At 38.9% G+C, this 25,378-nt stretch overlaps 1 protein-coding gene across 2 annotated transcripts in view; it reads right to left on the bottom strand.

Moving 5' to 3' along the window:
* BTBD19 (BTB domain containing 19) overlaps positions 1-25,068 on the bottom strand; it is a 48,154-nt gene extending 23,086 nt beyond the window's left edge. The window contains exons 1-3 of one of the 2 annotated variants that reach the window (XM_007420237.3): positions 24,812-25,068; positions 18,290-18,497; positions 15,118-15,171 (exon numbers count right to left, since the gene is read on the bottom strand). In XM_007420237.3, coding sequence (XP_007420299.1) covers positions 15,118-15,171; positions 18,290-18,497; positions 24,812-24,903 — 354 coding nt within the window. In that variant the 5' untranslated portion in view covers positions 24,904-25,068. Of the gene's footprint in view, positions 1-15,117; positions 15,172-18,289; positions 18,498-24,213; positions 24,343-24,811 lie in introns of those variants that run through there. The other variant, XM_088153647.1, reaches the window with a different exon arrangement.
* Positions 25,069-25,378: the final 310 nt, after the last annotated feature.

Genomic DNA, 25,378 nt, shown 5'->3' with positions numbered 1-25,378 from the left:
TCTTTACTGACAAATAACAGAAAATTAAGAATTATTCTTTAAATAATAATAAATATAAATGTGGGTACAAAAGCTGCTTTCACAGGAATCTTTTAAGGTGCAATGAACATAGTTTATTATAGTCATTTCCTGGAGCATCCAAATTATGGCCCTCAGCCTTTAGTCATTAGCCCATGATTAAATCTGTGAGGCCTCGCTTCTCAGTGATATGCATCATTTCACATCCCTTACTCCTACCTTTATTGCTGCACAAGCCGCTTGACCAAAGTGGTCGAGGGGCAGGGATAAAGGAAAGGACCATATTCAAAAAGTGTGCATACATTGCAAATCTGGAATGATCATTCACAGACATTTGTCCTGCTGTTTCCCTCTTTGCAGCGTATTCTGCAAAGCCCTGCAAAGAAAAAGGGTTTCTGAGCAGCTCAGAGTATAAGACATATGCATAAACAGCTGCCCTGCAGGTACAAATGGGCAATAAAAGGCAAAGAGAAAAGTTTGGGGTCTTTCAGGAGCAGCAGCCCCAACAACGCCAGGCCTAGAAAAAAGAAGCAGCAAAGCTTTAAAGGAGCTCATACAGATCATTTTTGCAAGGGAACCAGGTATCCTCTGCTGATTAAAGAACGACAGTTATCAGCTGACTTGGAAGTACGATAAATAAATTATATAGATACATATATATGTCGTGCTTTGATTCAAAGGCACTCTGAAGCACTGTTCTTAAAGTAGCTGCATCTTTGCCCTAGATTGTAATCACCCTCTCCAGCTGCAATTTGATTCTAAAAATGATGGGTTTATCTGTGGTTTAAGATTTTAATAGCTGAGGGTACCATGCTACACAGAAGTCTCATTTTAGCTTGACCATGAAGTTGCATTTCTGATGGTGCAGTATGATGATGGCTGAGAAATGATGATGACTAAGAAATAATCTGTCTAGGGGAACAGTCATGATGAAGAACAGTTCACTTGGATATCTGAAGTCATGCTAGACTTGTCGAAGGCTTTCACGGCCGGCATACGATGGCTGGTGTGGGTCTTCCGGGCTGTGTGACCGTGTTCTTGAAGTTTTGTTTCCTAACGTTTCGCCAGCCACTCAGTAACTCAACCCCCCCACACACACCCCCAATCCCCCCTTCCCCCCCCTCAGATCTCTATAAATACCCACAAAAAAAGGGTCACATCACCCTGGGCACAGAGAGAACTGCTCCTGTCTGTGCTCCTGCACTCTGAAGATGCCGGTCACAGGTGCTGGAGAAACGTTAGGAAACAAAACTTCAAGAACACGGCCACACAGCCCGGAAGACCCACACCAGCCATCATGCTAGACTCATCATTCAGGAATGTAGTACGGGGGGGGGGTCCTTGCCTGCCACATGGCAACCGAGGTTAGATGATCTCACCTCCCTTCCCACCCATTGCCAAGTCTGGAACTCAGCCAGTTTCCAGAGGAAGAGATGGAATGAAGTCAGATGATTCTAGCTACCCAATTTCAATCCCTTGCTTACCTCAGTTTTCCAGGAACAACTGTTTTCTCTTAGGTAGCAGTCTGACCTGGGCATTCCTTGCCTCCTCTATTTCCTGAAGCCCCTTTGCCCAATCATGCCTGCATTCCTTTCCCATAACAAGTACCTAAGGACCATATTGCTGATAACATTCTTTCCATGTGTTGCTTCCTCCTGGTGTGCTGGATTTCTAGCCTGATCTTTTTCCTTTCTTGCTTACCTGCAATATGTGATCTATTTGCAGTTCTTTAGTTATCAGAGTTATAGAGTAGCTGCTGCTGAAGAGTGCCCAGTGGTCCAGTTCTGTGCCCCATTGGTATGATGAGAAAATTTCAGTCTGTGTGGTTTGTGTGCCTTCCCAAGGCAAAATCTACCCCCAACAGCCTGGGAGAGCAAAATAAAATAAAATAAAATAAAATAAAATGGCTGATCTATTATGTTTGGAAATTCCATTATTCAGTGCAATGTAAAACTGCACTTCATTGTAGGGTTTTTGGGGGATAGCTACTATGCTCCCTCAGTAACAGAAACTGGACCTCTAAAAGTGAATTCAAGTGATGAATTACTATGGTGGTACAACCAAAATAGGGCTACTGAGAAACAAGAGGGAAGTATTGTATCGGCATCCTTGGGAAAAAGTGAAAGGCCGTTGAAGCAGAAAACATTATGAAGAAGAAAAAAGTTCTGAAAAGACAAACATCTCTAATAAATCCAAGCAAACAGATTAGTGAGGAATGAGTACATTGAATAGGCTTAGAATACTAGCAACTGAGGAATAAGAAATGAAAACTGGAAAAAAAGTTAGAATGAAATATAGGATCTTGGTTGGCTAGAACTCTGAATAGGAGAAATCCACACCGCTGCACTTTGTTATAGATCCCACTTATCTCACTTAAATATCAGGATCCTGAAGGCAAACATGAAATAAAGGTTGTGTTCACCTTTCCCGAGAGAGATATGGCTGGCCATATTTTCCAAAAGAAAAGATTCTTTTCTTAGACCATTTGAAATAATGGAGTGGGCCTCGTGGCCAGTGGGCTTCCCCTATATGCTGCAACGAGTTTCACCTACTTTTTCCGTCTATTTGTTCTAGTCCACAGAATCATTTCCTCCATTACTCAACTGCTGAGCAGGGAGAAGAGAAGTTGGAGGAGGTGATGTTTAACTTCCTGTTTCTGCAGTCTCCCTTCCCTCCTTCCCTGCTCTGCTGACTGACAGGAAACAGTCTGCTGCATTTCTGAGCTGAATGTGAAAGGGATAGATATGTAAAGATGATACTGCTCATCACTATCATGACCTCCAGAAGGCTACCCATGAAGCTAAGATTGAAAAATGTCCCTACCTTTGTATCAAATCGTGAGATATAAGAATGCAACAAGATTGCATTTCTATGATTGTGGAGTCCTTGGTGCTCTCTGAGCTTGGCTTTTTGCTTGCAGACATTTCATTACCTGATTAGGTAATCAAGCAGAGAACAATACCCTAATCAAGGAACTACCAAGGAGAAAACCACACCTCCACCAACACTGGCAGGGCAAGCTACTGCATATAAACAGGGAGCAAACCCCACACTCACTAGCACTGATGATGTTACCTAGTCAGGTTATGAAATGTCTGCAAGCAAACAACCAAGCTCAGAGAGCACCAAGGACTCCACAATTCAGCCCTGAGCTACATATATTCTCTTCTGTTAGATTTCCATGATTCTCACAGAATTAGTTTATTCAAACATACTGACTGGGTTCACATACTCAACTGCCACAGTTGTGTTAACCATTGTTCAATGAACAAACTACAAAGTGGCTGGATTTGCATAACATGCTAAGCTACAAAACCAAATCACTATCACAAATAGGGTTTTACCTCAATATCCTTGTTATAATGTAATAAATGCATAGTTGAAAAGGGTGTTCCTCTTTATTTTTTTAAAAGTCACATATTAAACAGTATATCTTACTATATGACATGACAGCTTTATAAAACATAATTCAGGCCTTTATGTTGTACCCCAATATTCCTTCTTACTGAAAATCAAGTATATTCTCCCAAACAGAAACATACACAAGAAATGCTCAACTTCAGTGCTTAATTTGAACCAATATTCATCAGGTGCATAGCACTTCTTAGCAGACACAGAATGCTTTCCCTCATGCTAATCTCCACATCATTCCTCTTCTAGAATTAGGAATCAAGCCTTGACTCTGACCCTAGGATTATCATCAGCAAGTGTCTCCAGTGTTGTATAAATGATCAAACTCCTGAAATCTTTGGGGAATTTTTGTTTCTTGTATACACTATACAACTCTCATGTATACACTAACAGCAATTGAAATGTGGTCACATATAAGCACTGAATGTTCTTCTACTTGCAATCATCAAAGCTAAATATGTGAACCTCTTTAGGGTCTGAGAGTAAATTTGGACATGGAATAAAGATACAAGAGTTTTTACTTTAGAAAAAACTCTACTCTTTAGAGTCAGAGGGTAAATTGAGTTATTGCAGGCTTGTAAATGCTCCCTGTATCAGTTGTGGGAGCTCTAATGGATTTACCCTACTATCTTAGGAATGTTAGTTTGTTTATTTAGCTTTTTCCCCCTTCAGGCTGGTTATGTTGATGACATTGTCTAAAAATAACATTCTGATAACCCTCTGCACTTTATGGGTTGGCAATCAGCATTCCTCTACTGCCACTGCTACTCTATTCTAGCTCTGGAACAGGAAATTATTCTACCGAAAGCAAAAGCTTGGAAGATAAGAAAAGCGATGAGGCTATCAGGAAATTGCCACAAAGCACATGGGCCCCAGCCAGCCCTGTGCAGCTGCTAACTTATAATGAGCAGCTTGGATTTGTGGGCCACAACATATACTATCAAAAGTTGTTACTGGGAAATGCCATAACAAAGATTTGAGTCAGTTCTCAACTGAATGGATTAATGGAATCTCTGTTGCTCATGCCCAGAGCACCTTTGACAATCAACTGTATCTCTTCAAACAGGGGGTAGGTTTTGTTTTTTGTTTTCGCCCCATGATACAAAACATGAACCAGCCACTGCCTGTTCTTCAATTAGCCTTCCCTAACCTGCAGGACTGTAACTCCAGGCCCAGCTCTAGTACCGGGGGTTTAATTCTCAGCGAATGGCTGAAAAAAAAATTTCAGATCCAGATTTTGTCTGAGTTTGATGGAAGTTGAATTCCAGTAAGGATGAAAAGAATATACATAGGGGAAGAATGCCAAGGCAAATAGAAGTCTAGGAAGTAAGAATCAGAACTTGGGGAAAACATGTTGAGCAGAGGGAAACAATTAAACTCTCCCCTGACTGAAGTCCATGTCTTTGATTTCATCTTCTCCTCTTGCCCACACGGCTCAGAGGAAGAGTATGATCCTCAATTGAATCACATCTAGTTTGATAAATCAGAACGAATTGGAAGCCCTTTGAAATATCCATACGATTTAGGGTACTTAATATAATCCCTGGGAATCCCAGGATTTTGTTTGGTTGAGGTGCATCATTTACATCAGTGTTTCTCAACCGTGGCAACTTTAAGAGGAGTGGACTTCAACTCCCAGAATTCCCCAGCCAGCATGGCTGGCTGGGGAATTCTGGGAGTTGAAGTCCACTTCTCTTAAAGTTGCCAAGGTTGAGAAACACTGATTTACATGCTTAAAAGAGTTGACTGGATGTGAGGTATGTCAATTTGTACCTGCTTCAGTTTATCCAAGGTAATTAATATGAAGGGATAGAAATTCCTATAATTAGAAACTATGGTTGATATCCATGGCATCATTATGCTCTCTCTCACTTCTATTTTAATCTTTTCGTATCTTCTTCTTGATTCTAAGAACAAAATTTACAGTAAATATTCCTGATTATCCTTAACAATCATGCCAATTCTGCAGACCAGACCAGTGGGTGAAATACTTTTTTGAAATATAAAACCATTCCTTATTTATAAACTCCTTACTCTGTATTAATCCATTTCTTCCATGAGTATTTGAAAGGAAAGATGATGGATGGAAGAGAAAGCAAACCATCCCCATATGCTCTAAGATGAAGGCCAGATGCCTGGAATGCTCTTCCCCTAATTGATTCCCTCAGGATAGAAGAAATGCAGTCTCACTCTTCAATATTGGATTTGCTAACTCTACAGCAGTGTTCTTCAGCCTTAGCAACTTTAAGACGTGTGGACTTCCACTCCCAGAATTCCCCACCCAGCACTGAAGTCCACACATCTTAAAATTGTCAAGGCTGAGAAACACTCCTCTACAGTGAGGAGGAGGAGAACAAATGTATTACTGTGATTCTTAAGTAAAGCTGTGTAAACAATATAAACCACAAGCATGCAGTATAAAAGGAAATGACCTCAAAATGCCTTTCGCTATACTATCCCACCTAGAGTTATTATACAAGGCTTGGCCTGGAAGCACATAATGTAACAGCCTTGCTAAAGTCAAGCATGTTTGGATCTGGACAGTGCCTGGATGAGGGACCTCAGTTCACACATCATCACACCCGGCTTTTGCAGCTTAAAATAAGGAGGCTCTGGGGTTTTATTCTATGCACACAATTGGGAAATGGGGTTTAGGGAGTGAGTGTCTGCTAACAGGTTATCTGCAGTTATTGCTGGCTTTCCTTTGTTTCCTTCCAGAAAGTGAACATTTCCTTGAAATGGTCATTGTGAGACTTCTTATAAGGAATCTTCAAAACTGGAGACTAAGAGCACCTGATTATCCCAAGTATGTGATAAATAACTCTTTCCTCCTGCAGTGGATTTCACTAATTAATGAAGCCTTATGGCCATCACCCCCTAGCTTAACAGAGCAGAATGTTCTTCACCTATCTGACTTTTAAGGGTTCCTAACTTTCCCCAGCAATGAAGAAAAAATGATATGGAACAATACTTGTCATGCCAATGTTATAGCAAGTAAGTGAGAGCAGATATTGCAAAGAGACAGAACCTGAATAGTCTTGAAATATACATAGACTTCTATCTTATCTATTTCACTAGTAATCTGTGCTGGCATGTCTTCTTCCAGATAGCAAACTGATCATTATGAGACAAGTTGCTTGTGTCCCTGGATAACAAATTATAGCTGAGTCCTTGATTGCTGGGCCTGGCATCTGAACCTGCTTGTTTCTTAGAACAATTCAGAGAAAGAATTCTTCAATGCTTGCAGGACGTTGAAAAACCTATGAGTAAAATCACAGTGGCTGGATTCACCCATTGTGGCTCGCTTCATTTTGTCTTATGCACTATATGAGCTGAACTAAGGTACTCTCACAATCATTAAGCAAACATGTTATAAAATAAAAAGGCATTTAGAAACTCAGTTCACTTCACAGGAGCAGTGGTGCAGTGACTCTCTAGGCACTCTATTGATGCATAACGGAATGGTGAAATTTCCCCATGGTGAATTGATAGCAACCTCTAATTTAGTTAAATTCAGTTCTATGAAGGAAGGGAAAAATGTTCTTAATAAGGATGCATTTCTGGGAGGAAGAATCTTTTTTTATGTGTCTATATGGATAAGGATGTGAACAACCATCCTCTTATGAATTTCAAAATTTAATAGTTTTTTTTTTTTAATTGTATATACGGATGGCAGACTATAAAGCCTTCTTTGAGTTGAGCTGAACCCCTTGTGACTTCAGGGATATAACCATACAGTTTTCTTGGCCATAATATAGAGGTGGTTTGTCATGTACTACTGACTGTACTTTTGGACATGAGTAATATTTGGCAATTAAGTAGACATTGTAGGACAAGAGCTATGTTAGTCTATGGTGGCAAAAAATCAGAAGGGGTTTGGTAACCTGTTTTCAGACTAACAATCTTATTAAAAGCTTTCATGAGCTGCAGCATTAGCTTCATCAGTTGCATAGAGGGGTTAGATTGATGTAGGATTTAAATTGGGTGGGGTGGGAAATGGATAAGTACCTTATTGATGAGCAGTTGTAATGCATCTGCTGAAATGGGATGCAGCTTGCAAAAGCTTATGCCTTTTAATAAAACATGTTAGTTGGAAAATGTACTATCAGACTCCTGATTTTTTTTTACAGTCAGGTAATGTGGCTACTCATGTTGCTCCATCTGAGATTAGAAACTGCATTAATATCAATCTCAGGATTTATGCTAAGCCAAAGAAATGTTAGAAGTTTATTTAAATAACAAAAATATTTAATTACTACAAAGCCAGGTTCATGGTCCAAACCCAGTATGTAAAGTTTCACATAACAAAAGGTTAATCTTTTTTAGGGCTCCAAGGGGTACAAGAAGCTGAAAGATATAGAGAAAAGCCCCAAGAACTATGTAAGGCAGTGTAGAAAGATCTGCAGATAGAATGTCAAAACATTTGCACATCTGCAAGGGCTTGGCTCTCACAACAGGGGTTTCTTCTACCCCTTGTCTGATCCGCCAGAGGTTGTTAGTAACCCTGTCTCACTCACTCAAAGACAAACTCAGATGTTGCTAGGAGACACCGGGGTTCTTCAGGAATGGAAGCAGCCTACGTTCCCACCAATTCCCTGCAGGTTAGGCTGTAAATCAGTCACAGCTAGTGTTAAAAATCAAAGGGCAAGAGAAACTCAGGCATCTCCTCAGAAATCTCACTGATGCTTGTTTCCTTGTTCCCTTGGGAGAATCTGACTCCACAGTATAATTCAGTCCCATGTTTTAAAGACATTTTCTCATTAAAGCAAGAGAGTTGACTATTGACTGGATGCTCTGGGACCATATGTTTGTTGTTCTAAGATCTCTGAAGGACAATAGCATTGATAGTGTAAATTACGTACACATAATGCTTTTCCTGTCCAATTCCTAGAAGAGCTGTAGGGGCAAACACACCACAGTGATAATAGATTGATGTGATGTCCTGTTGCACAGTTCATTGAGTATCTTATCCTAGACTATTTGCACTGGCAGATAAGCTAATGAACCCAGTATTGTATATCCCTTGACAGAAACTGAACAACATTTCTGGGCCCATCATATGAGACAGTATACCCGCACCCCTAGCATTCTTTGGTAGCAAGTAACAACTCCCATCATCTCCAGCCAGCATGGTATTGGCCAGCAAAATTTATAAGAATTGTAGCCCAATGCATTGGTTGTAAAATCCTGCCCTATAGATTTGCACTTTCTTTCCAGCTGGCCCTGAAAAATGAAGAAATGACTTCAAATTGGCTGGCAAGTATTTTTGCCCAATAAATTATGACATATGAGTGTGACTTTTAATTAAGGCTTCAGTGTTGGCCCTTGTGATTTATTTAATTTATGATATTTTATTTGACTGGTTTTTCTATTGAAGAGCACTTGAAGTATTTGATTGCAATAAGCCCCAAACGTGTCTCACGTTTCCTTTCCAAAGCATTCGGCAATGCTCATCAGCAAGACCAGCTGTTGGTATCATACTACTCATTTTTATTAAACTGATAGTAAAAGGAATCAAGGTGTCCTCAATCTGTTCTTTTACATTTAGAAACACTATATTGTCTTGTCAAAGTATATTCACTTAACTTCAGATAAGGACTTGCTTGCTTATGCAGTTACAAAATGCTGAATCTATACAAAATGAGATAGAGTTGAGGTTTCTGGGAGACTCTAATCCCTCTGGAATTAAACAGACTGTGCAAACATTTCAACTCTTGTTTGTTTAACTCTGGAGGTAAACAGGAATGGTCGAATAACAAAGAAGTGGTAGTTGCTACCTGGGATGATAGATGTAAAGGTCTTTTTAAAATAGTTTGTAGTGAAACAAACTGAATTTTAAGAATGGCATTTTTGAAAAGTATACATATGGGATATCCTTGAGCTAGGGTGGACAGCCTATGGACTCTTTACAATTAGAAAGTAGTCTGATAGCATATATTTAGACTAAAAAAAAATATTTAAAAGCGCATGCTTTCATGAACTACATCTCTCTTCATCAGATTTATGGAGTAGCTAAAATGATGTAGGATTTAACTTGATACAATTGACAAACATGCCAGACTTTGCACAAAAGAATTAATAGACCCAAGTTTGACATCAGAACTCAGAACAAAGACAAAGTAATAGCAAAGTATGTTAACCACCCCAGACACTCTGTTACAGATCTCGGAGCAGCTACTCTGGAACAAAAAAACTTCACCAGCAATATGCAACAAGAGATTGCTGAACTCATATACATCAAATGGTTTCAGGCTTTCTCAGAAGGTCTTAACAAACACAGCAGGTTTTAACACATTACAGTTGTTAATTGATGAGGTACCTGCAATCTGCCCCACATGTAACTTGCATTTGCATAACCATATTATCTTCCTCCCCCTTCTTCCCCTCCCCAAATTCCAGTTTAAATCCTACCTCATTTTAGCTATTCCATGCCTCTGATGAAGTGAGCTGTAGCTCACAAAAGCTGATGCCTTTTAATAAAATTTGTTAGCCTGAAGAGGTGATACCAGACTCCTGATCTTTGGCTACCACAAACCAGCATGGCTCTTCTCCTGCAGTCTTTGCAATTATCTAATCCTAGTGTGAGAAGGCAGGGAGAAGTGAGGGCCTCAAACGAACCATGTTTGCTAGGGGAGAGCGCTGTGCACCATGGGGCAGCCTTGGGGGGGACGGCAGGAGGGAGGAAAGACTGCAGGCAAAAGGCACGTTCGCACGAGAGTGAAGAGGGGCGGCAGGAGGGAGGAAATACTGTGGGCAGGAGGCACGTTCGCACCAGAGTGAAGAGAAACGGCAGGGGGCGGCTGTTGGGTCAAGTGGGTATTGCAATGTGTATTGCGCTGATTGGATTAGGAAAGTGGAATGTCTGCGGTTTTGCGGTTAATTAGCGGCGCTCCGGGGCAGTAAAAAAAGGTGAGATTGTGAGCCAAGCCCTCTTAGGAGGGGGAGGACAGATAGGGGGTATAAAAAAACCTGTCAGACCTTGTTTCGGGGTTCCTCCATTGCTGCGGGAGGGACCCACCTTTGCAAACGTGCCCAATAAAAAACTTCTGTCCACTGGACAACCGAACCCGTGTCTGTCGTTTTCTGACACTAGTGCTGTCTCTCCTCATTGCAGATACTGTTATTCCTATTTTCCTCTTTCCTCACAATTTTTATTATTTGCAATTCAGTGTTATATTGTGCAAAATCTTCAAGGGGATTCCATCACATTTTTAAAATCTTTTTTCTCCTTTGTTTTATCTCCAAGAATTCCCATGCGGTCCAGACTCAATATTTCCTCCTAATTGCCAGGCTCATAACATTAATTCCTTCTTAGTTTGCCTTTGTGAGCTATCTTGTGTTATATGTATGTACTCATCAGAATGTAGTTTCCTGCTACTCCCACATTCTCAGATACTTGTATCAATTGGGAAACTCCTGATGGTCACATAAGACTATTCTTGGATCACCAAGTCAGCAAGGAAATGACGGGTTATGACAACTCCCCAGTGAACAGTGTCTAGGCTTTCAAGCCTTCCGAAAGCAGATGGGTAAGTTTATGTTCCTGGCCAGCTGTCACTTCTTCTTTGTTTATTTCCATCACTGTTCCTTAGACTCTTTTCCTAAAAAAGAAAGTCATTCGTTCCCTCCAAAAGTCACTAGTTCATGTTAATAGTCAAGACCTAGTCCTCTCTCATCCAGCTTTCCCATCCTTTTATGAGTCTTTGTTGCTAGGTTATTTCTGGGAACGTATGTTTATTCCTATTCAGAGGACGGAGACATTCTGAATAATCTCATGCTGTTATAGATTTGAAAAAATATAGTTATATACTGTATATATATTCAGTACATATAAACAAAAAAAAAATCAATCAACGGTTAACATTGCCAGTTAAAGTATTATCTTTAGATGCATTCTCACACATAAATATCTTCTTATTAATACACAGCATTTTTCTCAGCCTATTTATGTTCTTATTTGTGAAATCTCTACCAGGGTTAGTTTCAATACTAAGACAGAAAGGGCATACGTAACATGTTGCTTTGACATTTCTTAAATATAAAAAGGGGAAATATATCATTTATGTATATCAAAAGAGAGCTAACAATCTAGAATTCTATGGTGCGGCCTCTAAAAGCAATATACAGACACAGGAGGTAACTAGTTTGAGTGAGCAGGGTAATGCCAGGGTATATTCTGCAATTTGCGCATAAGCCATTCAGAAACCCACAGGTTCACCTTCACAGGATAGTTTTTCCTCTTTTCTGGTAGTTATTGTTTATTGAAAAGAAGATGTTAGCATAACAGTAAAATCAGTTGAACACATATACTCTCAGGTGCACTAGCTGAAATATTTCTAAGGAAAATACGTTATATGCATCCTAGATACTGGCTAGCAATGTCCAGAACAAAAAGGATAGAGAAAAGCTGGCAAGGAGCACATGGCTCTTGATCTCAGAGTTGTTGCAAATGGAATTCATTCCTTCTACCTCCACATGAAATCGCATAAGAATATGATTTCATCTCATCTCTCAGAACTGGATGGAGGAAACAGAATGAAGTACCAATGTTTTCAGGTAGCTTGGATTATATGTCCAAATAGTTGCAAAGTACTTCAGTATTACATTATATATTCCAAGTGGATGCCATAATTATCTGGAGTTGCTTGCTTAGTCCAATGGGATGTTAATTTGCTCCATCTCTTTTGCAAGTATAATGACATGCAAATGAAGGGCATGACTGAGCATTATAAAATTAATACTATTTTTTTCTTTTCTTTCCTCCTGCAATAGTAGTAGTATTGCCAGTAATATTTTCATTTTTCATACATCTATAACTAGGATTACAGATGCATAAAAATGCATCTATAACCCTAGTTACAGGTGCATCTATTCTATTCTCTTCAGCGGACAAAATAATAAAACATAACATCAAAAAGGCAATATCTCACTACAATCCAATTTAAAATCACAGCTAATCAGCCTCAGTAATCTGTATGGTCCATAAGATTCAAAACAAGCATTGATAACTACTACAAATTACTAGTACATTACTGCATAAAATTAATACTTCAAACAGGTTCACAAAGGCCCATAAGAAAGAAACATTTTTAATACCATTTAACATTTGATAGATCAAACACTAGGTACAGTTCTGGTGGAAGCTGATTCCAGAGGACTGGTGTTAGATGGGAAAAAGCTCGCAACCATGATGTGGCTGTTTTAGTACAAGAAGGAACTGGTCTACCCTAGCTAGACAATTGGGTCAATTGCACAGGCACATGAGAACAAGCACTTTTCCACATACCCAGGTGTGCCTGTGCACAACACCCAGTGACTTAACACCGGCAACTTAAAACTGGTACCATTTGTTAATGCTCAGCCAATGTAGGGTTTGGCAAAAAAGGGAGGTCCCCCTGTTCCTGCTGTGCAGTAGCATCCCACCCAGTATAACAGGATCATTATACCAGCATAACCTTTTTCTTCTAAAGTTGTCCTATGCAGGGGAAAAAAAACCCTATCTTTCTCCCTGGGTTAAAGTGAGAAACAAGAACTCTCAATTTTTGTAACTATATCCCCACTGATGTTTGTCTGGTATACTGAAAATAGTGCTCAGAATGGAAAAAAAAACCCATCATATGACACTGTGAAATATCCGAAGTATTTACATAAATATATAAGCCCAAATTTCTTTTAAAGATGTTTTGGAAATGAAAACGATGGCAACTCGTTGAAGGAGGAGAATGATCAGAACCTGAGAAGAGGTCACACCCAGGAAAGTCAATACGTCTTAAATGAGATGCCAGCTTAATACGAAAAGTAGTGTGGAAGTGGAAGATCAAAGAGATGGCTAAGTCATGTGGACTATAGTTCATCATTGTGCAAACTGTTACTGAATTATGTGCAAACAAAAATAATCACAATTCCAGTTAAACTGTTATAACTGTAACTGTGTAAACATGGAGAAGGAAGGAAGGAAGGAAGGAAGGAAGGAAGGAAGGAAGGAAGGAAGGAAGGAAGGAAGGAAGGAGCTGATTATCAGTCTATAAGGAAAATGACTATATGTAGCTAAGGATTTAAAGAAAGAAGCTCTACAGCACTTGGAGGGAGAACATGGATTTTGTCCAAGATAAAAGAAAACCAACTGGGGACACAAAACCTTCACATAATAGGAATTATCTAAATTAGATTGGTCTAAATAGGACAGATGTTAATGAAGTACTGTAATCAGAGTTCTACACTGTCAGCAATTCCTGTGTTAAACAGCACATGCCATGCCAGAGTTCAGTGGTGCCGTCAATAATGTGACAGTTGCTGCTGTTTTTATATAACTGGTGCAAATCTGAAAGTAGCCAGTAAATGCTGCTTCCTCCAAGTCACCTGCAGTTAGTGTGTGTGTGTGTGCGCGCGTATACACAGGATTGTCAGTTTCCAAAGTAGAGTTTCTAGTTTACAGTTAGATTATAGGACTTCCCTAATGCTGTTCCCACAGCAGTTCCCCGGGTCCTTGATATAAGTGAAAAAGGCAACATATTTTCAATACACAAAACTTGTTAATTTAGTAATTAACAAAGTCAGAGGTACTGTGAGTTTCAGTAAAGTCTAATTAATGAAAAATCAACATATAATGCAGGCCCAGCTTAAAATCCATCATTAGATCTTACATTTCTGCTTACTAAACCATGAGCTATGACAATTTTTCAACAAAACCTTCCTATAAATACAGACCTTATTTTGCTTCTACTTAACTGGAGGCCTTTCCCCACTGCTAAGCTGAAGTGTTAACCACCTATCCTTTCACTGGCAGAAAAATATAACAGCATGAAATTTCCACTGCCAATTCGCATCCTCCTCATATTGGCTCTGTTTCAAGTCGCTGCAGTCATCTGACTTCCCCAAGGTCACAGGTGACAAAGTCTGTTTTCTAATTACTTGAGGGTGCCCTTGGAAGGTGTTAGAATAAGAGGGACACTGATTCTGCTAAAGATGACTTAAGGCTGCCCCACTCAATGCTCTGGGAATAAAGATGAAGGGGGACAGGACAGTTACTACCAGTACCAGACCTGAGCTGATATAATTCAATCAAGGGAGAAAAAAAGATGTTCCCAGGGCATGTTTTTGCCATGGTTGGGTTCATGTGGGAAAAGCCCTTATTAATTTAAATCATCTCAGCTTTAATAGTGGTAGGAACTGCTATAATCATTTTCTTCCTATCATTCATTTGCAAAACTATAATAATTTACTTACCATTTCCTTAGGCTCTCAGGAAGGAGATATGATAGCAAGATAGCACACCTTAATAACAGACAAAACTAAGGAAGAAAAGTAGCAGGACAGAGCATCTTGATTACAGGCCAACATCAATGCATGGTTCTGTCCTGCCAGTATCAATACAGTACTTACAGGGTTTCTCTGTTATAGTGAGGAATGACAGGATGGCTCATAGTAGCAGGTATGCTTATGTTAGTTCTACAGAGACAGGGATCTCAAGAGTTTGGGTTGAATTATCTGTAGGCCAATCTAGAGCAGTGAAAGGCAAGTCTTCCTGTGTGTCAAAAGTAGTATCAGTGGGTACAAACCTTACAGTCTTTGAATCAAATAAGCCAGTATCCACGGCTTGCGATATATACCATTGACTACATTGCATGTACATCTGTGGATTATAAAATCCTAGATCAGAATTCATAAACTGCAGTGCATGATCCTTACCTTTCTGAGATCATCCAGCCCATACTCCACAGATGAAGTCAAAACCTCAAGGGCCTGCAAATAAAATGGATAAGGTAGGTATTTTGTAATTAGCTCCATCCTCTATCTTGTTAAAGATGGAATAAATTGCACCTGAACTTTTAATTTTTATTTTCTATCTTTCCAGCAGTCTGAAAAGTTACTATGTGATTTCATTATGCTTTGCGGCTTCTCAGTGTTTATTTGCTCTTCTCAGAAATACCACATATTGTTAATAGAATCACAAATTATTCAGACTAATGTCTTCCGGATTGTTTGGAGACCTTATCTCTGCCTACTATGTGTTCTTTCTAACAGTATGATTGTTGTTTTTTTTTTTTAGAGGAAGGAAAACCAACCTGCAACTTTAATCATCCCTCAGCAATGAATATGCTGGCTAAAGTTGATGGAAGCTGTAGCTCAACAAAATATAGAGGGACACAGATTGCCCATCTCTATTTTAAAATAACATCTGCAGATTTTTATTTGCATATTCATTCAGCTCCTCTAGTAAATGGGAAAAAAGGTAGAAAAGGCGGATTTACTGATACACTCTATTTTCTGACTTGTGAAAGAATATTTGAGCTATAGGGCTTTAGCGATCTGAACAGTGCATATCAATGACTTTACATTCTGTAACTCTGGACAACTCCACTCTGAAGATTTTTATAGATGTTAAAAACCAAAGGAAACAAATCTGAGACAAAAAACTCTGTAAGGATAATTGGTATACATTGAAATAATAACCCCAGTACTACTTCTGGTACTTATGTGGAAAAATGTACCTTTTTGTTTCCAATCAGTAAAAGTAATCAATACTAACAAAAGCAGGGAGACATCCAGGAGAATTAATAGGGTACTATATCCCCCACAATATATGTAGAAACAATATGATAAAGACTATATCTGCCCCAAAATCCAACATCATTTGCATGGGCCATATAGATGGTCATCTTCATCCAAATAGGACCTTTTATTGCAGAAAAGTCCTCTGCAAAAGTGGGCTTCCTAGATGACACAGCTGACAGTGTGAGATGAGAAAGGTAAAGTTATTGTATTCTTCAGTTACACAGCACAAGTTAACAAGAGACCTAAACACTAATAAAAAAGTGATAGCTTAAAAGGGAATTTCAGATTGGCGAGGACTATGATGTCTAATTTGCTGTATCCAAGAGCATTTTCCTCCATGCTAGCAAAAAAATAAAAGACTCAACCTTACATATTGAGTGTAGTTTTGAAACCCATTATTCAAAAACCATTTCACTGCTCTCTTAAATCAGATCTGTACCAGCGATTTTGGGGTTGCTGCCAACACCTTTAAATTAACAAAAAGCTAAGCAACAAGTCTTATTATTTGGAAGCTATTCAGAGCGGTTGCTTAAGCCAGCATTCTTACACAAATACCCTTCTTCCAATCCTCATCCAGCTTCTCTCTGCTGCAGTGGTGATAGGACTTTAGAATTCAAGGTTCTGCAATTCAAGACTCCATGGAAAAGATTTGTTTCAAATATTAAGAATGGTTAATATGAATATGGATCAAACCCAGTGCAAGCACTAGTGTACCTATCTTTCACGTATCAATACCGCAAAGGCTGCATCCAGAAGTGAGCCTTCATTCACATTATGTCATTGCTTTTCCGTTGCTTGTGGAATTGCAATACAGCATCCACAGAGTTTGTTCCTGCTAAATGTTTTTATTGTTCAAAAACTAAATATATACCCTGCATACTAGTGGGCATATCATGACATCTACATACTTATTTTACCCATATCAGCCTCTTTAACCTTCCACCCCTCTCTTGTTTCTCCCCTGAAAAGCAAGGATAGCTCGGATTATGCATACAGGCACAGCCCTTAGAACATCACCCTAGAAGTTGACAATTTCAAAATACTCTTGCTTATTCATTGCTTTCTGTTGAATGTGCCTACCATAACCTTGTTCTTGAAACAATGAAAAAAACTGTTTACAATTAAAGCTGCAATTGTTTGCATATTATGAGCTAGAAGGGTAGCAGTTACTTTCCGCATTTCTTTCAAGGCTAGAAATGTCACACATTCATACTTTTTTTTAATTTTAAAAAATACTAATTGCAGATAGATTGTGTTGCTTGCCATACACATAGGAGAATTTTCATTCTTTTTGGAACAGCAAATGAGAAAAAATGGGTAGAGGTGAGGTGATGAGGTTGTATTTGAAATTCTAGAACTGAGATATAACTATGTAGATACAAAGGCAACAGTAAAAACAAAAAGAAAAACGCTGAGTACACAGATGTATAAAATGGCAAATCAGGGGAGGGAGGAGGAGAGAAATGAGAGGAGGTTCTGCGGCTGTACAGTTACAGCCGCACAACCCAAATTCATAGGAATGAAGGTTTATAGAACGTCCACTTCTTTTGGAGATTTATAGTTCTGTTTGAGGACTTTCTGTATAAGTGCATTATTCCCATAAAGACAAAAAAAAATGAAAGAGATATAAAACTTGGCTGATGATTAAAAGGAGAAAACATTCTCTGGATGTTCAAAGAAAATACGGTGATGAATCATACATGTTGCACATTAAAAGGTCCATTTGGACACATCCAGAAGCTTAGTGCATTCAGCCATGCAGCAACTGAGATCTATTGGCTATCAGTTTTGTGGATTAAAATAATCTATTGATCAGTCAGTCACCTGGAGATATACTTGATTTTTTCCAGGCAACTAATTCACCATGGTCTATTTAAAATTATCATCTTCATATTAATTTTTCATTATCATCTGTTTAATGCACACCTTACTGTCCTACAGGAAAAATCTATACTTAAGCTGATTCTCAGCAAAAAAAATATTTTTAAAAGACGATAAAAACAGCAAAGTAAATTCACAATAAAAAGGACTATATAATATGAACAAATCTCCAAACTGCAGGATCAATCCAAATCAGGAAAAGGTAAGAGAAAAATTGAATGTTTTTATCTGTCACTAAAAAGCTGGTAAGTTTTCAAAATTAATCTATAATTATATAGATTATATACTAATCTATAAGAGGCCTTTGGTAATTTCATCCTACTTACAAACAAGTTAAAAATGCTGCTTACAGTACTAATTTTAACCATTCCTCCATCCATTTCTCTGGAAGCCCAACCCAGCCAGTAATATAAGTTATACTTACAGTAAGATTGTTGAGAGTGACACCATTGGTGTAAAGGTACTCAATGACTGTAAGGAATACTTCTGGCTGCATGTGATTCAGGACCAGCGGGACTTGTATCTCATGGGGTTGGCTTAGCATTGCATGGAATACCTGGCAGCGGGAGGAGAGGAGGCAGCGATGGGCAAAGACTTTCTGCTTCTCTTTGCCAACCAGAAATGTTACATCACTGTGGAAAGAGAGGCCACACAGATTTCAGTATAATGGCAGAGTTTACCATATAGATGGCTCAGCTTCCTCCCCTGCTCTCTATCATCTTTCTTTAGATGCTTCCTTTTGAGAGCCAACATGCAGAATTCAGAGGTCCTTCACTAAAGCAAATAAAACAAAGTTTGAAGAAGATTGTGGTTCTTCAAATTGTTGCTGCAGGTGTAGAAGCAGTGGTAATATGGAAGTGTCCTTAGAACAAGAATTGCTTTTGGTAATTGGTAAAGCAGTGAGAAGGCAGTGTTTAATTTTGCTGCCACCACATTGCACCAGAACTCCTTTTTTTCTAACTAGGCTCCAAAAATATAACATAATGTAGTGATGAAGGGAGGGGAGGAAATGTTTTGGGCAGATGAATTAATATTTAAAAATTGAATATAGAAATGTATAAAAACTAGCTGCATAAAATCCTTAAACTCTAAAAGGCCTCAGTATAAAGACTGCAGTAAGGATGAGGCTTGCCTGAATTTCAATGGCTATTTGTTTCATAAGGAAGGCCCCCATGAAAAAACAGAATTTACCATTATGTTAGACATATGGTGGAACCTACCAAAAATGTCCTGTTGAAGGGGTGGACTATACAGAAACTTCTGCTAATACTTGGGTGTAAGTCTTGTAAGTCTTTGTACCTGTCAGTACTTTCATCTGAACTAGAAAGGTATCAACAGATCAAGCAAGTATCTTGCAAAACCATCTTCTGAAAACACTAACAAAGCTGTAACAGTACTGTCTCTATCACTCCAAAGATTATTGTGGTCAATGGTATCAAAACCAAAAATCAACAGTATTACATTCCTGACCTCTCCCTGTTCCCAACCCCCCTACAGATAATTCATCAAGACAATCAAGGCCAGGTCTCTACATACTGCAAATGATCTAGATAAGTGTTTCTCAACCTTAGCAACTTTAAGATATGTGGACTTAAACTCTCAGAATTTCCCAGCCAACCTTCTTCAGGCTATGGCATTGCGGTTCCAGGAGGTTTTAAAGAAAACTGATTATCTAGATCAGTATGTCTCAACCTTAGCAACTTTAAGATATGTGGACTTAAACTTTCCACATCTCTTGGATACCTACCTGTAGTTGACAAAAGATCAGGCCCCAAAATAGTCCTCACCCTCAACAATTTACCCTCCTATAAGGTGGCTGGGTCCTCCAACTCCAAAAAAGAGATGTTCATAATCTCAAGTGCAAGCTTGTTCCACATTGGAGGAAGAAGCGATTTAAGGTGAAAGTTGCTATACTGAACTGTATCAGGGAAGACAAGAGGTTCCTGGGCAAGACAGCTCTAGGAAGGAGAGAGAAGTGAAGAGAACAGAGGAAAAAAACCCTTGGCAGAAGCAAACATATAGGAGAATATGATCCAATGAAGCAAGAGCATCAGGAAATAGTGTCAAAGGAACTCAGGAATCAGCAGCAGGCTGTTCCTCTAGAGGATCATTGACAACCGCAAGTAAACCATGCCATAGAACATTGTAGAAGACACTTGTGCTCCTATATTTCAAAGAAAACCAAAAGCTGTTCTACAAAAGAAGTTTATTTTTGTGGTGGATGATTCCCTGACAGCCAAGGCAGCTGTGAAGGTGCCTGAATATAGGACATGATACCAACACTGGCAGCTACTCTTTCCTCTTGATTCATGTACGGATGAATGGCACAGCCAGAAAAGACATTGAAAAATGTCTGGAAACTATGATGCCTTGGGCAGAAAGATGAAGTAAATTGAGAAAATAGGTAATTTTTTCTTCAATCCTTCCAGCTGAGGGTGAAAGTATAAGAAGAGAAAACAGGATCGTAGAAGTCAATAACTGGCTACACAGATGGTGTTCCCAGGAAGGGTTTGGATTATACAGCTATGGCCTATGCTGCCTTCATGAAGGTCTCCTGGGAAGAGACAAGATACAACCTGGGAAGAAAGTGTTTATTAGGTGCCTTACCACTCTCATCAGGAAGGCACTAAACCAGAATAAAAGATGGAGGGTGGCAAAAGATTGAATATCCAGCCAAAGATTGGGACCAAGAAAGCAGAATACAATGGGAAAAACAGGAGGCCAGAATGGGGACTCAGAGTTTCACAGGATGCTAAAACAGAGACGCTAATAGGTGGCTCTCAAAACACCAGATGGTTCAACAGCAAAGCATGAGCATAAACAGGGAGAATTAGAGAATTTATTTTCTCTCAGGAAGATAAATATGATGAGACAGGCATAAATGAAACTTGGTGGGATGATACTCATGACTGGCACGTAGCATTGGAAGGCTAGAATTTATTCAAAAGGAACAGATGAAATAATAGGAAGGGCGTATTCACTGAATACAAAGAAAAAATCCAGAACTTAAAGAATCAGAGCATGGAAACCCTGTTGAAAGTGGGGATTTACTGAAAGAATAAAAGGTGAGAAAAACCAAAACTAAAATGATACCATAGTGGAAGTTCATTACAGACTGCCTAGGCAGGCGAAAGATAAAAATAAAATGCATCGGATATCCAGACTTTCAAAGAGTGATAATGGGGGATTTCAATTTTTCTGACATCTGCTGGGACTCTACCTCTGTCAAAAGTCAAAGTTCCAAGAAATTCTTGTCCTCTCTTGTTGACAACTTCATTTGTCAGAAGGTAGAAGAAAGAACAAGAGGATCTGCTATTCTGGACCTAACCCTTACCAGCAAAGAGGAATTGATTAAGAACTGAAGGTGATGGGTACCTTTGGGAAAAATGACCATATTGCACTCAAATTTGGAGACACTGCAATTTAACTTGAGAAGGAGCAAATTTCCTCCTCTGCATCAGATAAAACATCTTGGAATAGTCATGTTGCTAACAAATCTTCTCTCCCTCTCCCTGCCTGCAACAAGGAGTAGCAAGAGCATGCCAGATGATGAATAATTTAGCATGTGGGAATGGGTGCATATAACAAGATCAGAACACACTGCAAGCAGAGGAAATAAAAATGAGCTTAGTGGTCATGAGCAGAGCCTCATGTGTTGACTTCTGCTTTCCAAGCAGTGCTGCAGATCAGGCAATGATATATATTAACGTCATCAGATGTTCAAATGACCTGTTGCACCAAGTTATAAAGACCGCATAGGTTGATGTTCCTACCATATTATGTCATTAGAAACCACACTGGAAGGGTGTGTAGATTTAAATAACTACAGCAGTATCTTCTGTAACTTATTTGGTATTCACTTCATTTTTTATTATCTAATGACTTTCTCACTTTTATGGGCCAGAAAATAGATTGGTATTTTTAATTTCTCTGTGAAATGTAACACCATTCAATCAAAACAATTATCTCTTTTTTTTCAATATATGTTTAATTAATTTTTTAAAAAAAGATAAAAACTAATACAAATATAAACTAAAGAAAAGAGAAAAAGAAAAAAAGCAAAGAGAAAGCAAAAAGTGCAAGAAAAGAAAAAAAGAAAGAAAAATAGAAAAGAAAGAAAAAAGATACAATGCAGTGGCTTCTGATATTCTTCACAGCAGTTATAAGTACAATTATATTTTAATCTCTCTCTCTAAAGTTACATCATAATACTTTTCTTTCTATAATCTATCCTGTCTAATCATCAAAACCATAAATCACAAGTTCATTTTTTATTTTTATGCAAAAAGAGGTTATTCAAGACAATTATCTCAATTCCTAGCTGTCCCAGTTCAATAACTCTTGTAGAATAATGTAAATCAGCCACCAGATAGCTACACTTTATTGAAGTCTTCATCTAGCCAGCATCAATTACACAATGTCCACACATATTAAAATTGGGCAAGCTTGCTACAAGGAGCAAGACTGAACAAGTTTATTTTTCATTTAAAAATAAGGGGAGATACGTGCTTTCCTTCTCAAGATGCAGAACACAAACATATATATTAAAAGTAGTAAAAAGATAGAAACTAAGACAAGTAGCCTTGCTAAAATTTATTACTTTGTATAGTTGGAAACATCTAACATTAAAACAAGTTTACTACTTATTACTGTATTGTACTGTTATTTATGAAGTCACAAACACTATCCACTAGGTGTGATACTCACATAATTATATTCCATTCAGCATTGTTGTTCATAATGAATGTGCATTTTCTCACTGCCAATGTATTGCAACACAGGATCTTGGAAAATGCAGTATCTTTTCAGCAATGTTAGCTATATTATGATTTTTTAAAATAAATATTTATAACTGATATATATATAAGCCTTGTATTCTATGCCATCTCTCCCTGGGAAGGGAACCTTGGATTATTGTGTCATATGGTCAATGAAAACTATATCACCAGATTAGATTACATATAACAGAAACAATATCACTTATCATTATATATTACCAATGAAGAGCAGACACATGCAATTTGAGCATTGCATCAACACCACCATTTGGAACATAGTCAGAAAAAGTGGACCTAGGTAGCTCAAAAGAGCAAGACAAAATACTTTCAGTATGGAAAAGGTGGAGGGAATCACTCAATATATGTTCTAGTGTTAACAGCTGGTTCTAATCAATGTTAATCATCATTCTCTCAAATGCTATAAACAGCTTGAATATCGTGAAAACAACTGCCTTATTCTTAAAATTTTTACTAGATCACAGTTTAGGCCTTTGATCTTGCCGCAGACTGAAGTTCCATTCTTTTGTTGGACTGTACAGAGTACATGGGTGACCCTGTTGTATACACTGCCAAACAGGGAAACAGAAAGTTCAGCTACATAAGTTTTAACAGAAATCTAGATCTACTTATAAACTTCTTGGCTTATAGAGGTGAGTAACTGTCTATGCAGTTAAGAGTTATGGTATGACTTTAATTCCAAATCTAACAAATTAGGGTTAATAATATTAATCATACAATGATAGTAACAACAGCAATATATTACAAAAATAATCTCAAAAGTATTGGAGTCTATGGTTTTGTGTCACGAACATATAATCTGTTTTTTCCTTTGGACTTCACGTCAGTCAAAATCAAACCACATTATGGCATAGCCAAGGTTAAAACCTAGTTCACATTCTACAGTACACTAAGCAGTATAAATACACTACACTATACTTTGTTTCTCCATGGTTTACTGAATAAACTACAACTAGCTAGGTTTACAGTATAAAACATAGCTTATTTGCCTTTTTCTGGCTTGTTCACTCCGGTTGCTGAAAAAGCCCACCACTTAGAATAAGGCAAATAATGTGATCTGCTGGAAAGAGAGAAATACATCTTAGTTCAAATTCCTGCTTAGGAAAAACTTATTGGCGGTTTTGTCAAATCCTGATACCATAATTATAGGTGTCTGTTTCTAACTGCAATTACGTCAAAATGACAAGATGTGCATCACCAAATGCCACCCTTTTGCACTCGCTTTGTGATATCGCGTGCAAGTACATAAGAAGCAGAGCGTTTGTCGCATTAGAAGGCACATTTTGCCACTTACCCTCTCCCCACAGACACTTGTGGTTATAGACATTTTTTCCTGTCAAAAACAAGTGCTATGAATAGATTATAAGAGGTGTCAACACATTTAACACATTGTAGTTAAATTGACCTGAAATAATTATCTAGGGCAAAGGAGTAGCAAGGGTACTTGATAGCTACTAACGCTATATTATATTTTAGGCTGTGAGTGCACAACAAATTCACATAATTGTGCATGGAATCATTCATGCTGCATTTCAGGTTTCACAATGCATACCTGTAAACAGACACTTTCGCTGTCATGTCCTACAAAAATAGTCCCAAGAACAGCTGATCCAAGCCTTTTTAGGCTAGAGGACAACTGTTTCAAAACAGTCATGTGACTTGCTCTTTCCCTTCCGTTCTTACAACTAGAAAGAAAAAATCACAAAATCAATGCTGTTTGAAGAGGAGAGCTTCCATTTCTTGCAAACAGTTGTTTCTTTTTACTAAAACCTTTTTCCTCATCAAAGCAGGGCCCAAAGGAAAGAAGACCACACGTATGTGCAATTAGCAACCATTTATTTGCCTTTGTATGCAATTTTACTGCAAACCCAGAGTTCCTTTATAAACTGAAGCCACATTGGCCACAAAAAATCCCTCTGCCAAATCAGAGGCAAAGTTGTGATCTGGGGAGATTCAAGAAACCAAGCACATATATTGCCATGCAAAGTCGGGGGAGCTACTTAGAGTCACACCTCAGCAGAGCCTGGTTGTCTTTTGTTTCTCGGGGATAGTAACTTTGCCTGCTGGAATGGGCTTGCCTCCCTTCCCAGTCACATGATCACCCCTGCCGGCTCTGCTGGCTGACCCCCACAGCGGGCAGGCAGGCTTACCTGAACTGGGGGTTGTTGATGAGAGTCTTGAGGGCGGCAGCAAAGGCAGACGGATCCCCTAGCAGAAGAGCCGAGCCAGAGGTGGCGGCCATAGGTCGGCCCTGGCAGGGAAGGGCAACCAAGCGCAGTGGCTTTGTCCGAGTTTCCTCGGCTTTGGTTTATTGCTTGCAACCGCGATAATGCTGAGAAAAGTCACGGCTGGCTGGAGGCTCAGCAGCAAGGCAGGAATGCAGAGAAAGGCCAAAGAAGCGGGAAGCAACACTTTGTTGCTAGGCAACAGGCAGCTGCCAAGGCCCTAATATCCAGCTGTTGTGGGAGGAACCACAAAAATACAGAAGGAAAAGGCTTTTGCAAAAACAGGGAGGAAACCCAAGAGCAGGCCAGAGAAACCTTTCAGCCAGGAGTGGGGATGAGGGATTGTTATAAAGAGAGCAAACAGGCTCTTCTCCTTACCTGAGAAAATTGCAAGTGTTGGCTTTGTGCGCAGAACCAGCTCAATGTTTGGAAAAAGCTCATGCTTGGAACTGAATGTCATCTAACTGCCAACACTTCTGTCAACCAAATTTA

Source organism: Python bivittatus, unplaced genomic scaffold, assembly GCF_059951505.1.
Source record: "Python bivittatus isolate LINGU-HERP-01145 unplaced genomic scaffold, Pbiv_v1 ctg000700_np1212, whole genome shotgun sequence".
NCBI classification, from domain to species: domain Eukaryota; kingdom Metazoa; phylum Chordata; class Lepidosauria; order Squamata; family Pythonidae; genus Python; species Python bivittatus.
Note: the sequence above shows the minus strand (reverse complement) of the source record. Positions and strands in the feature narration are given on the sequence as shown.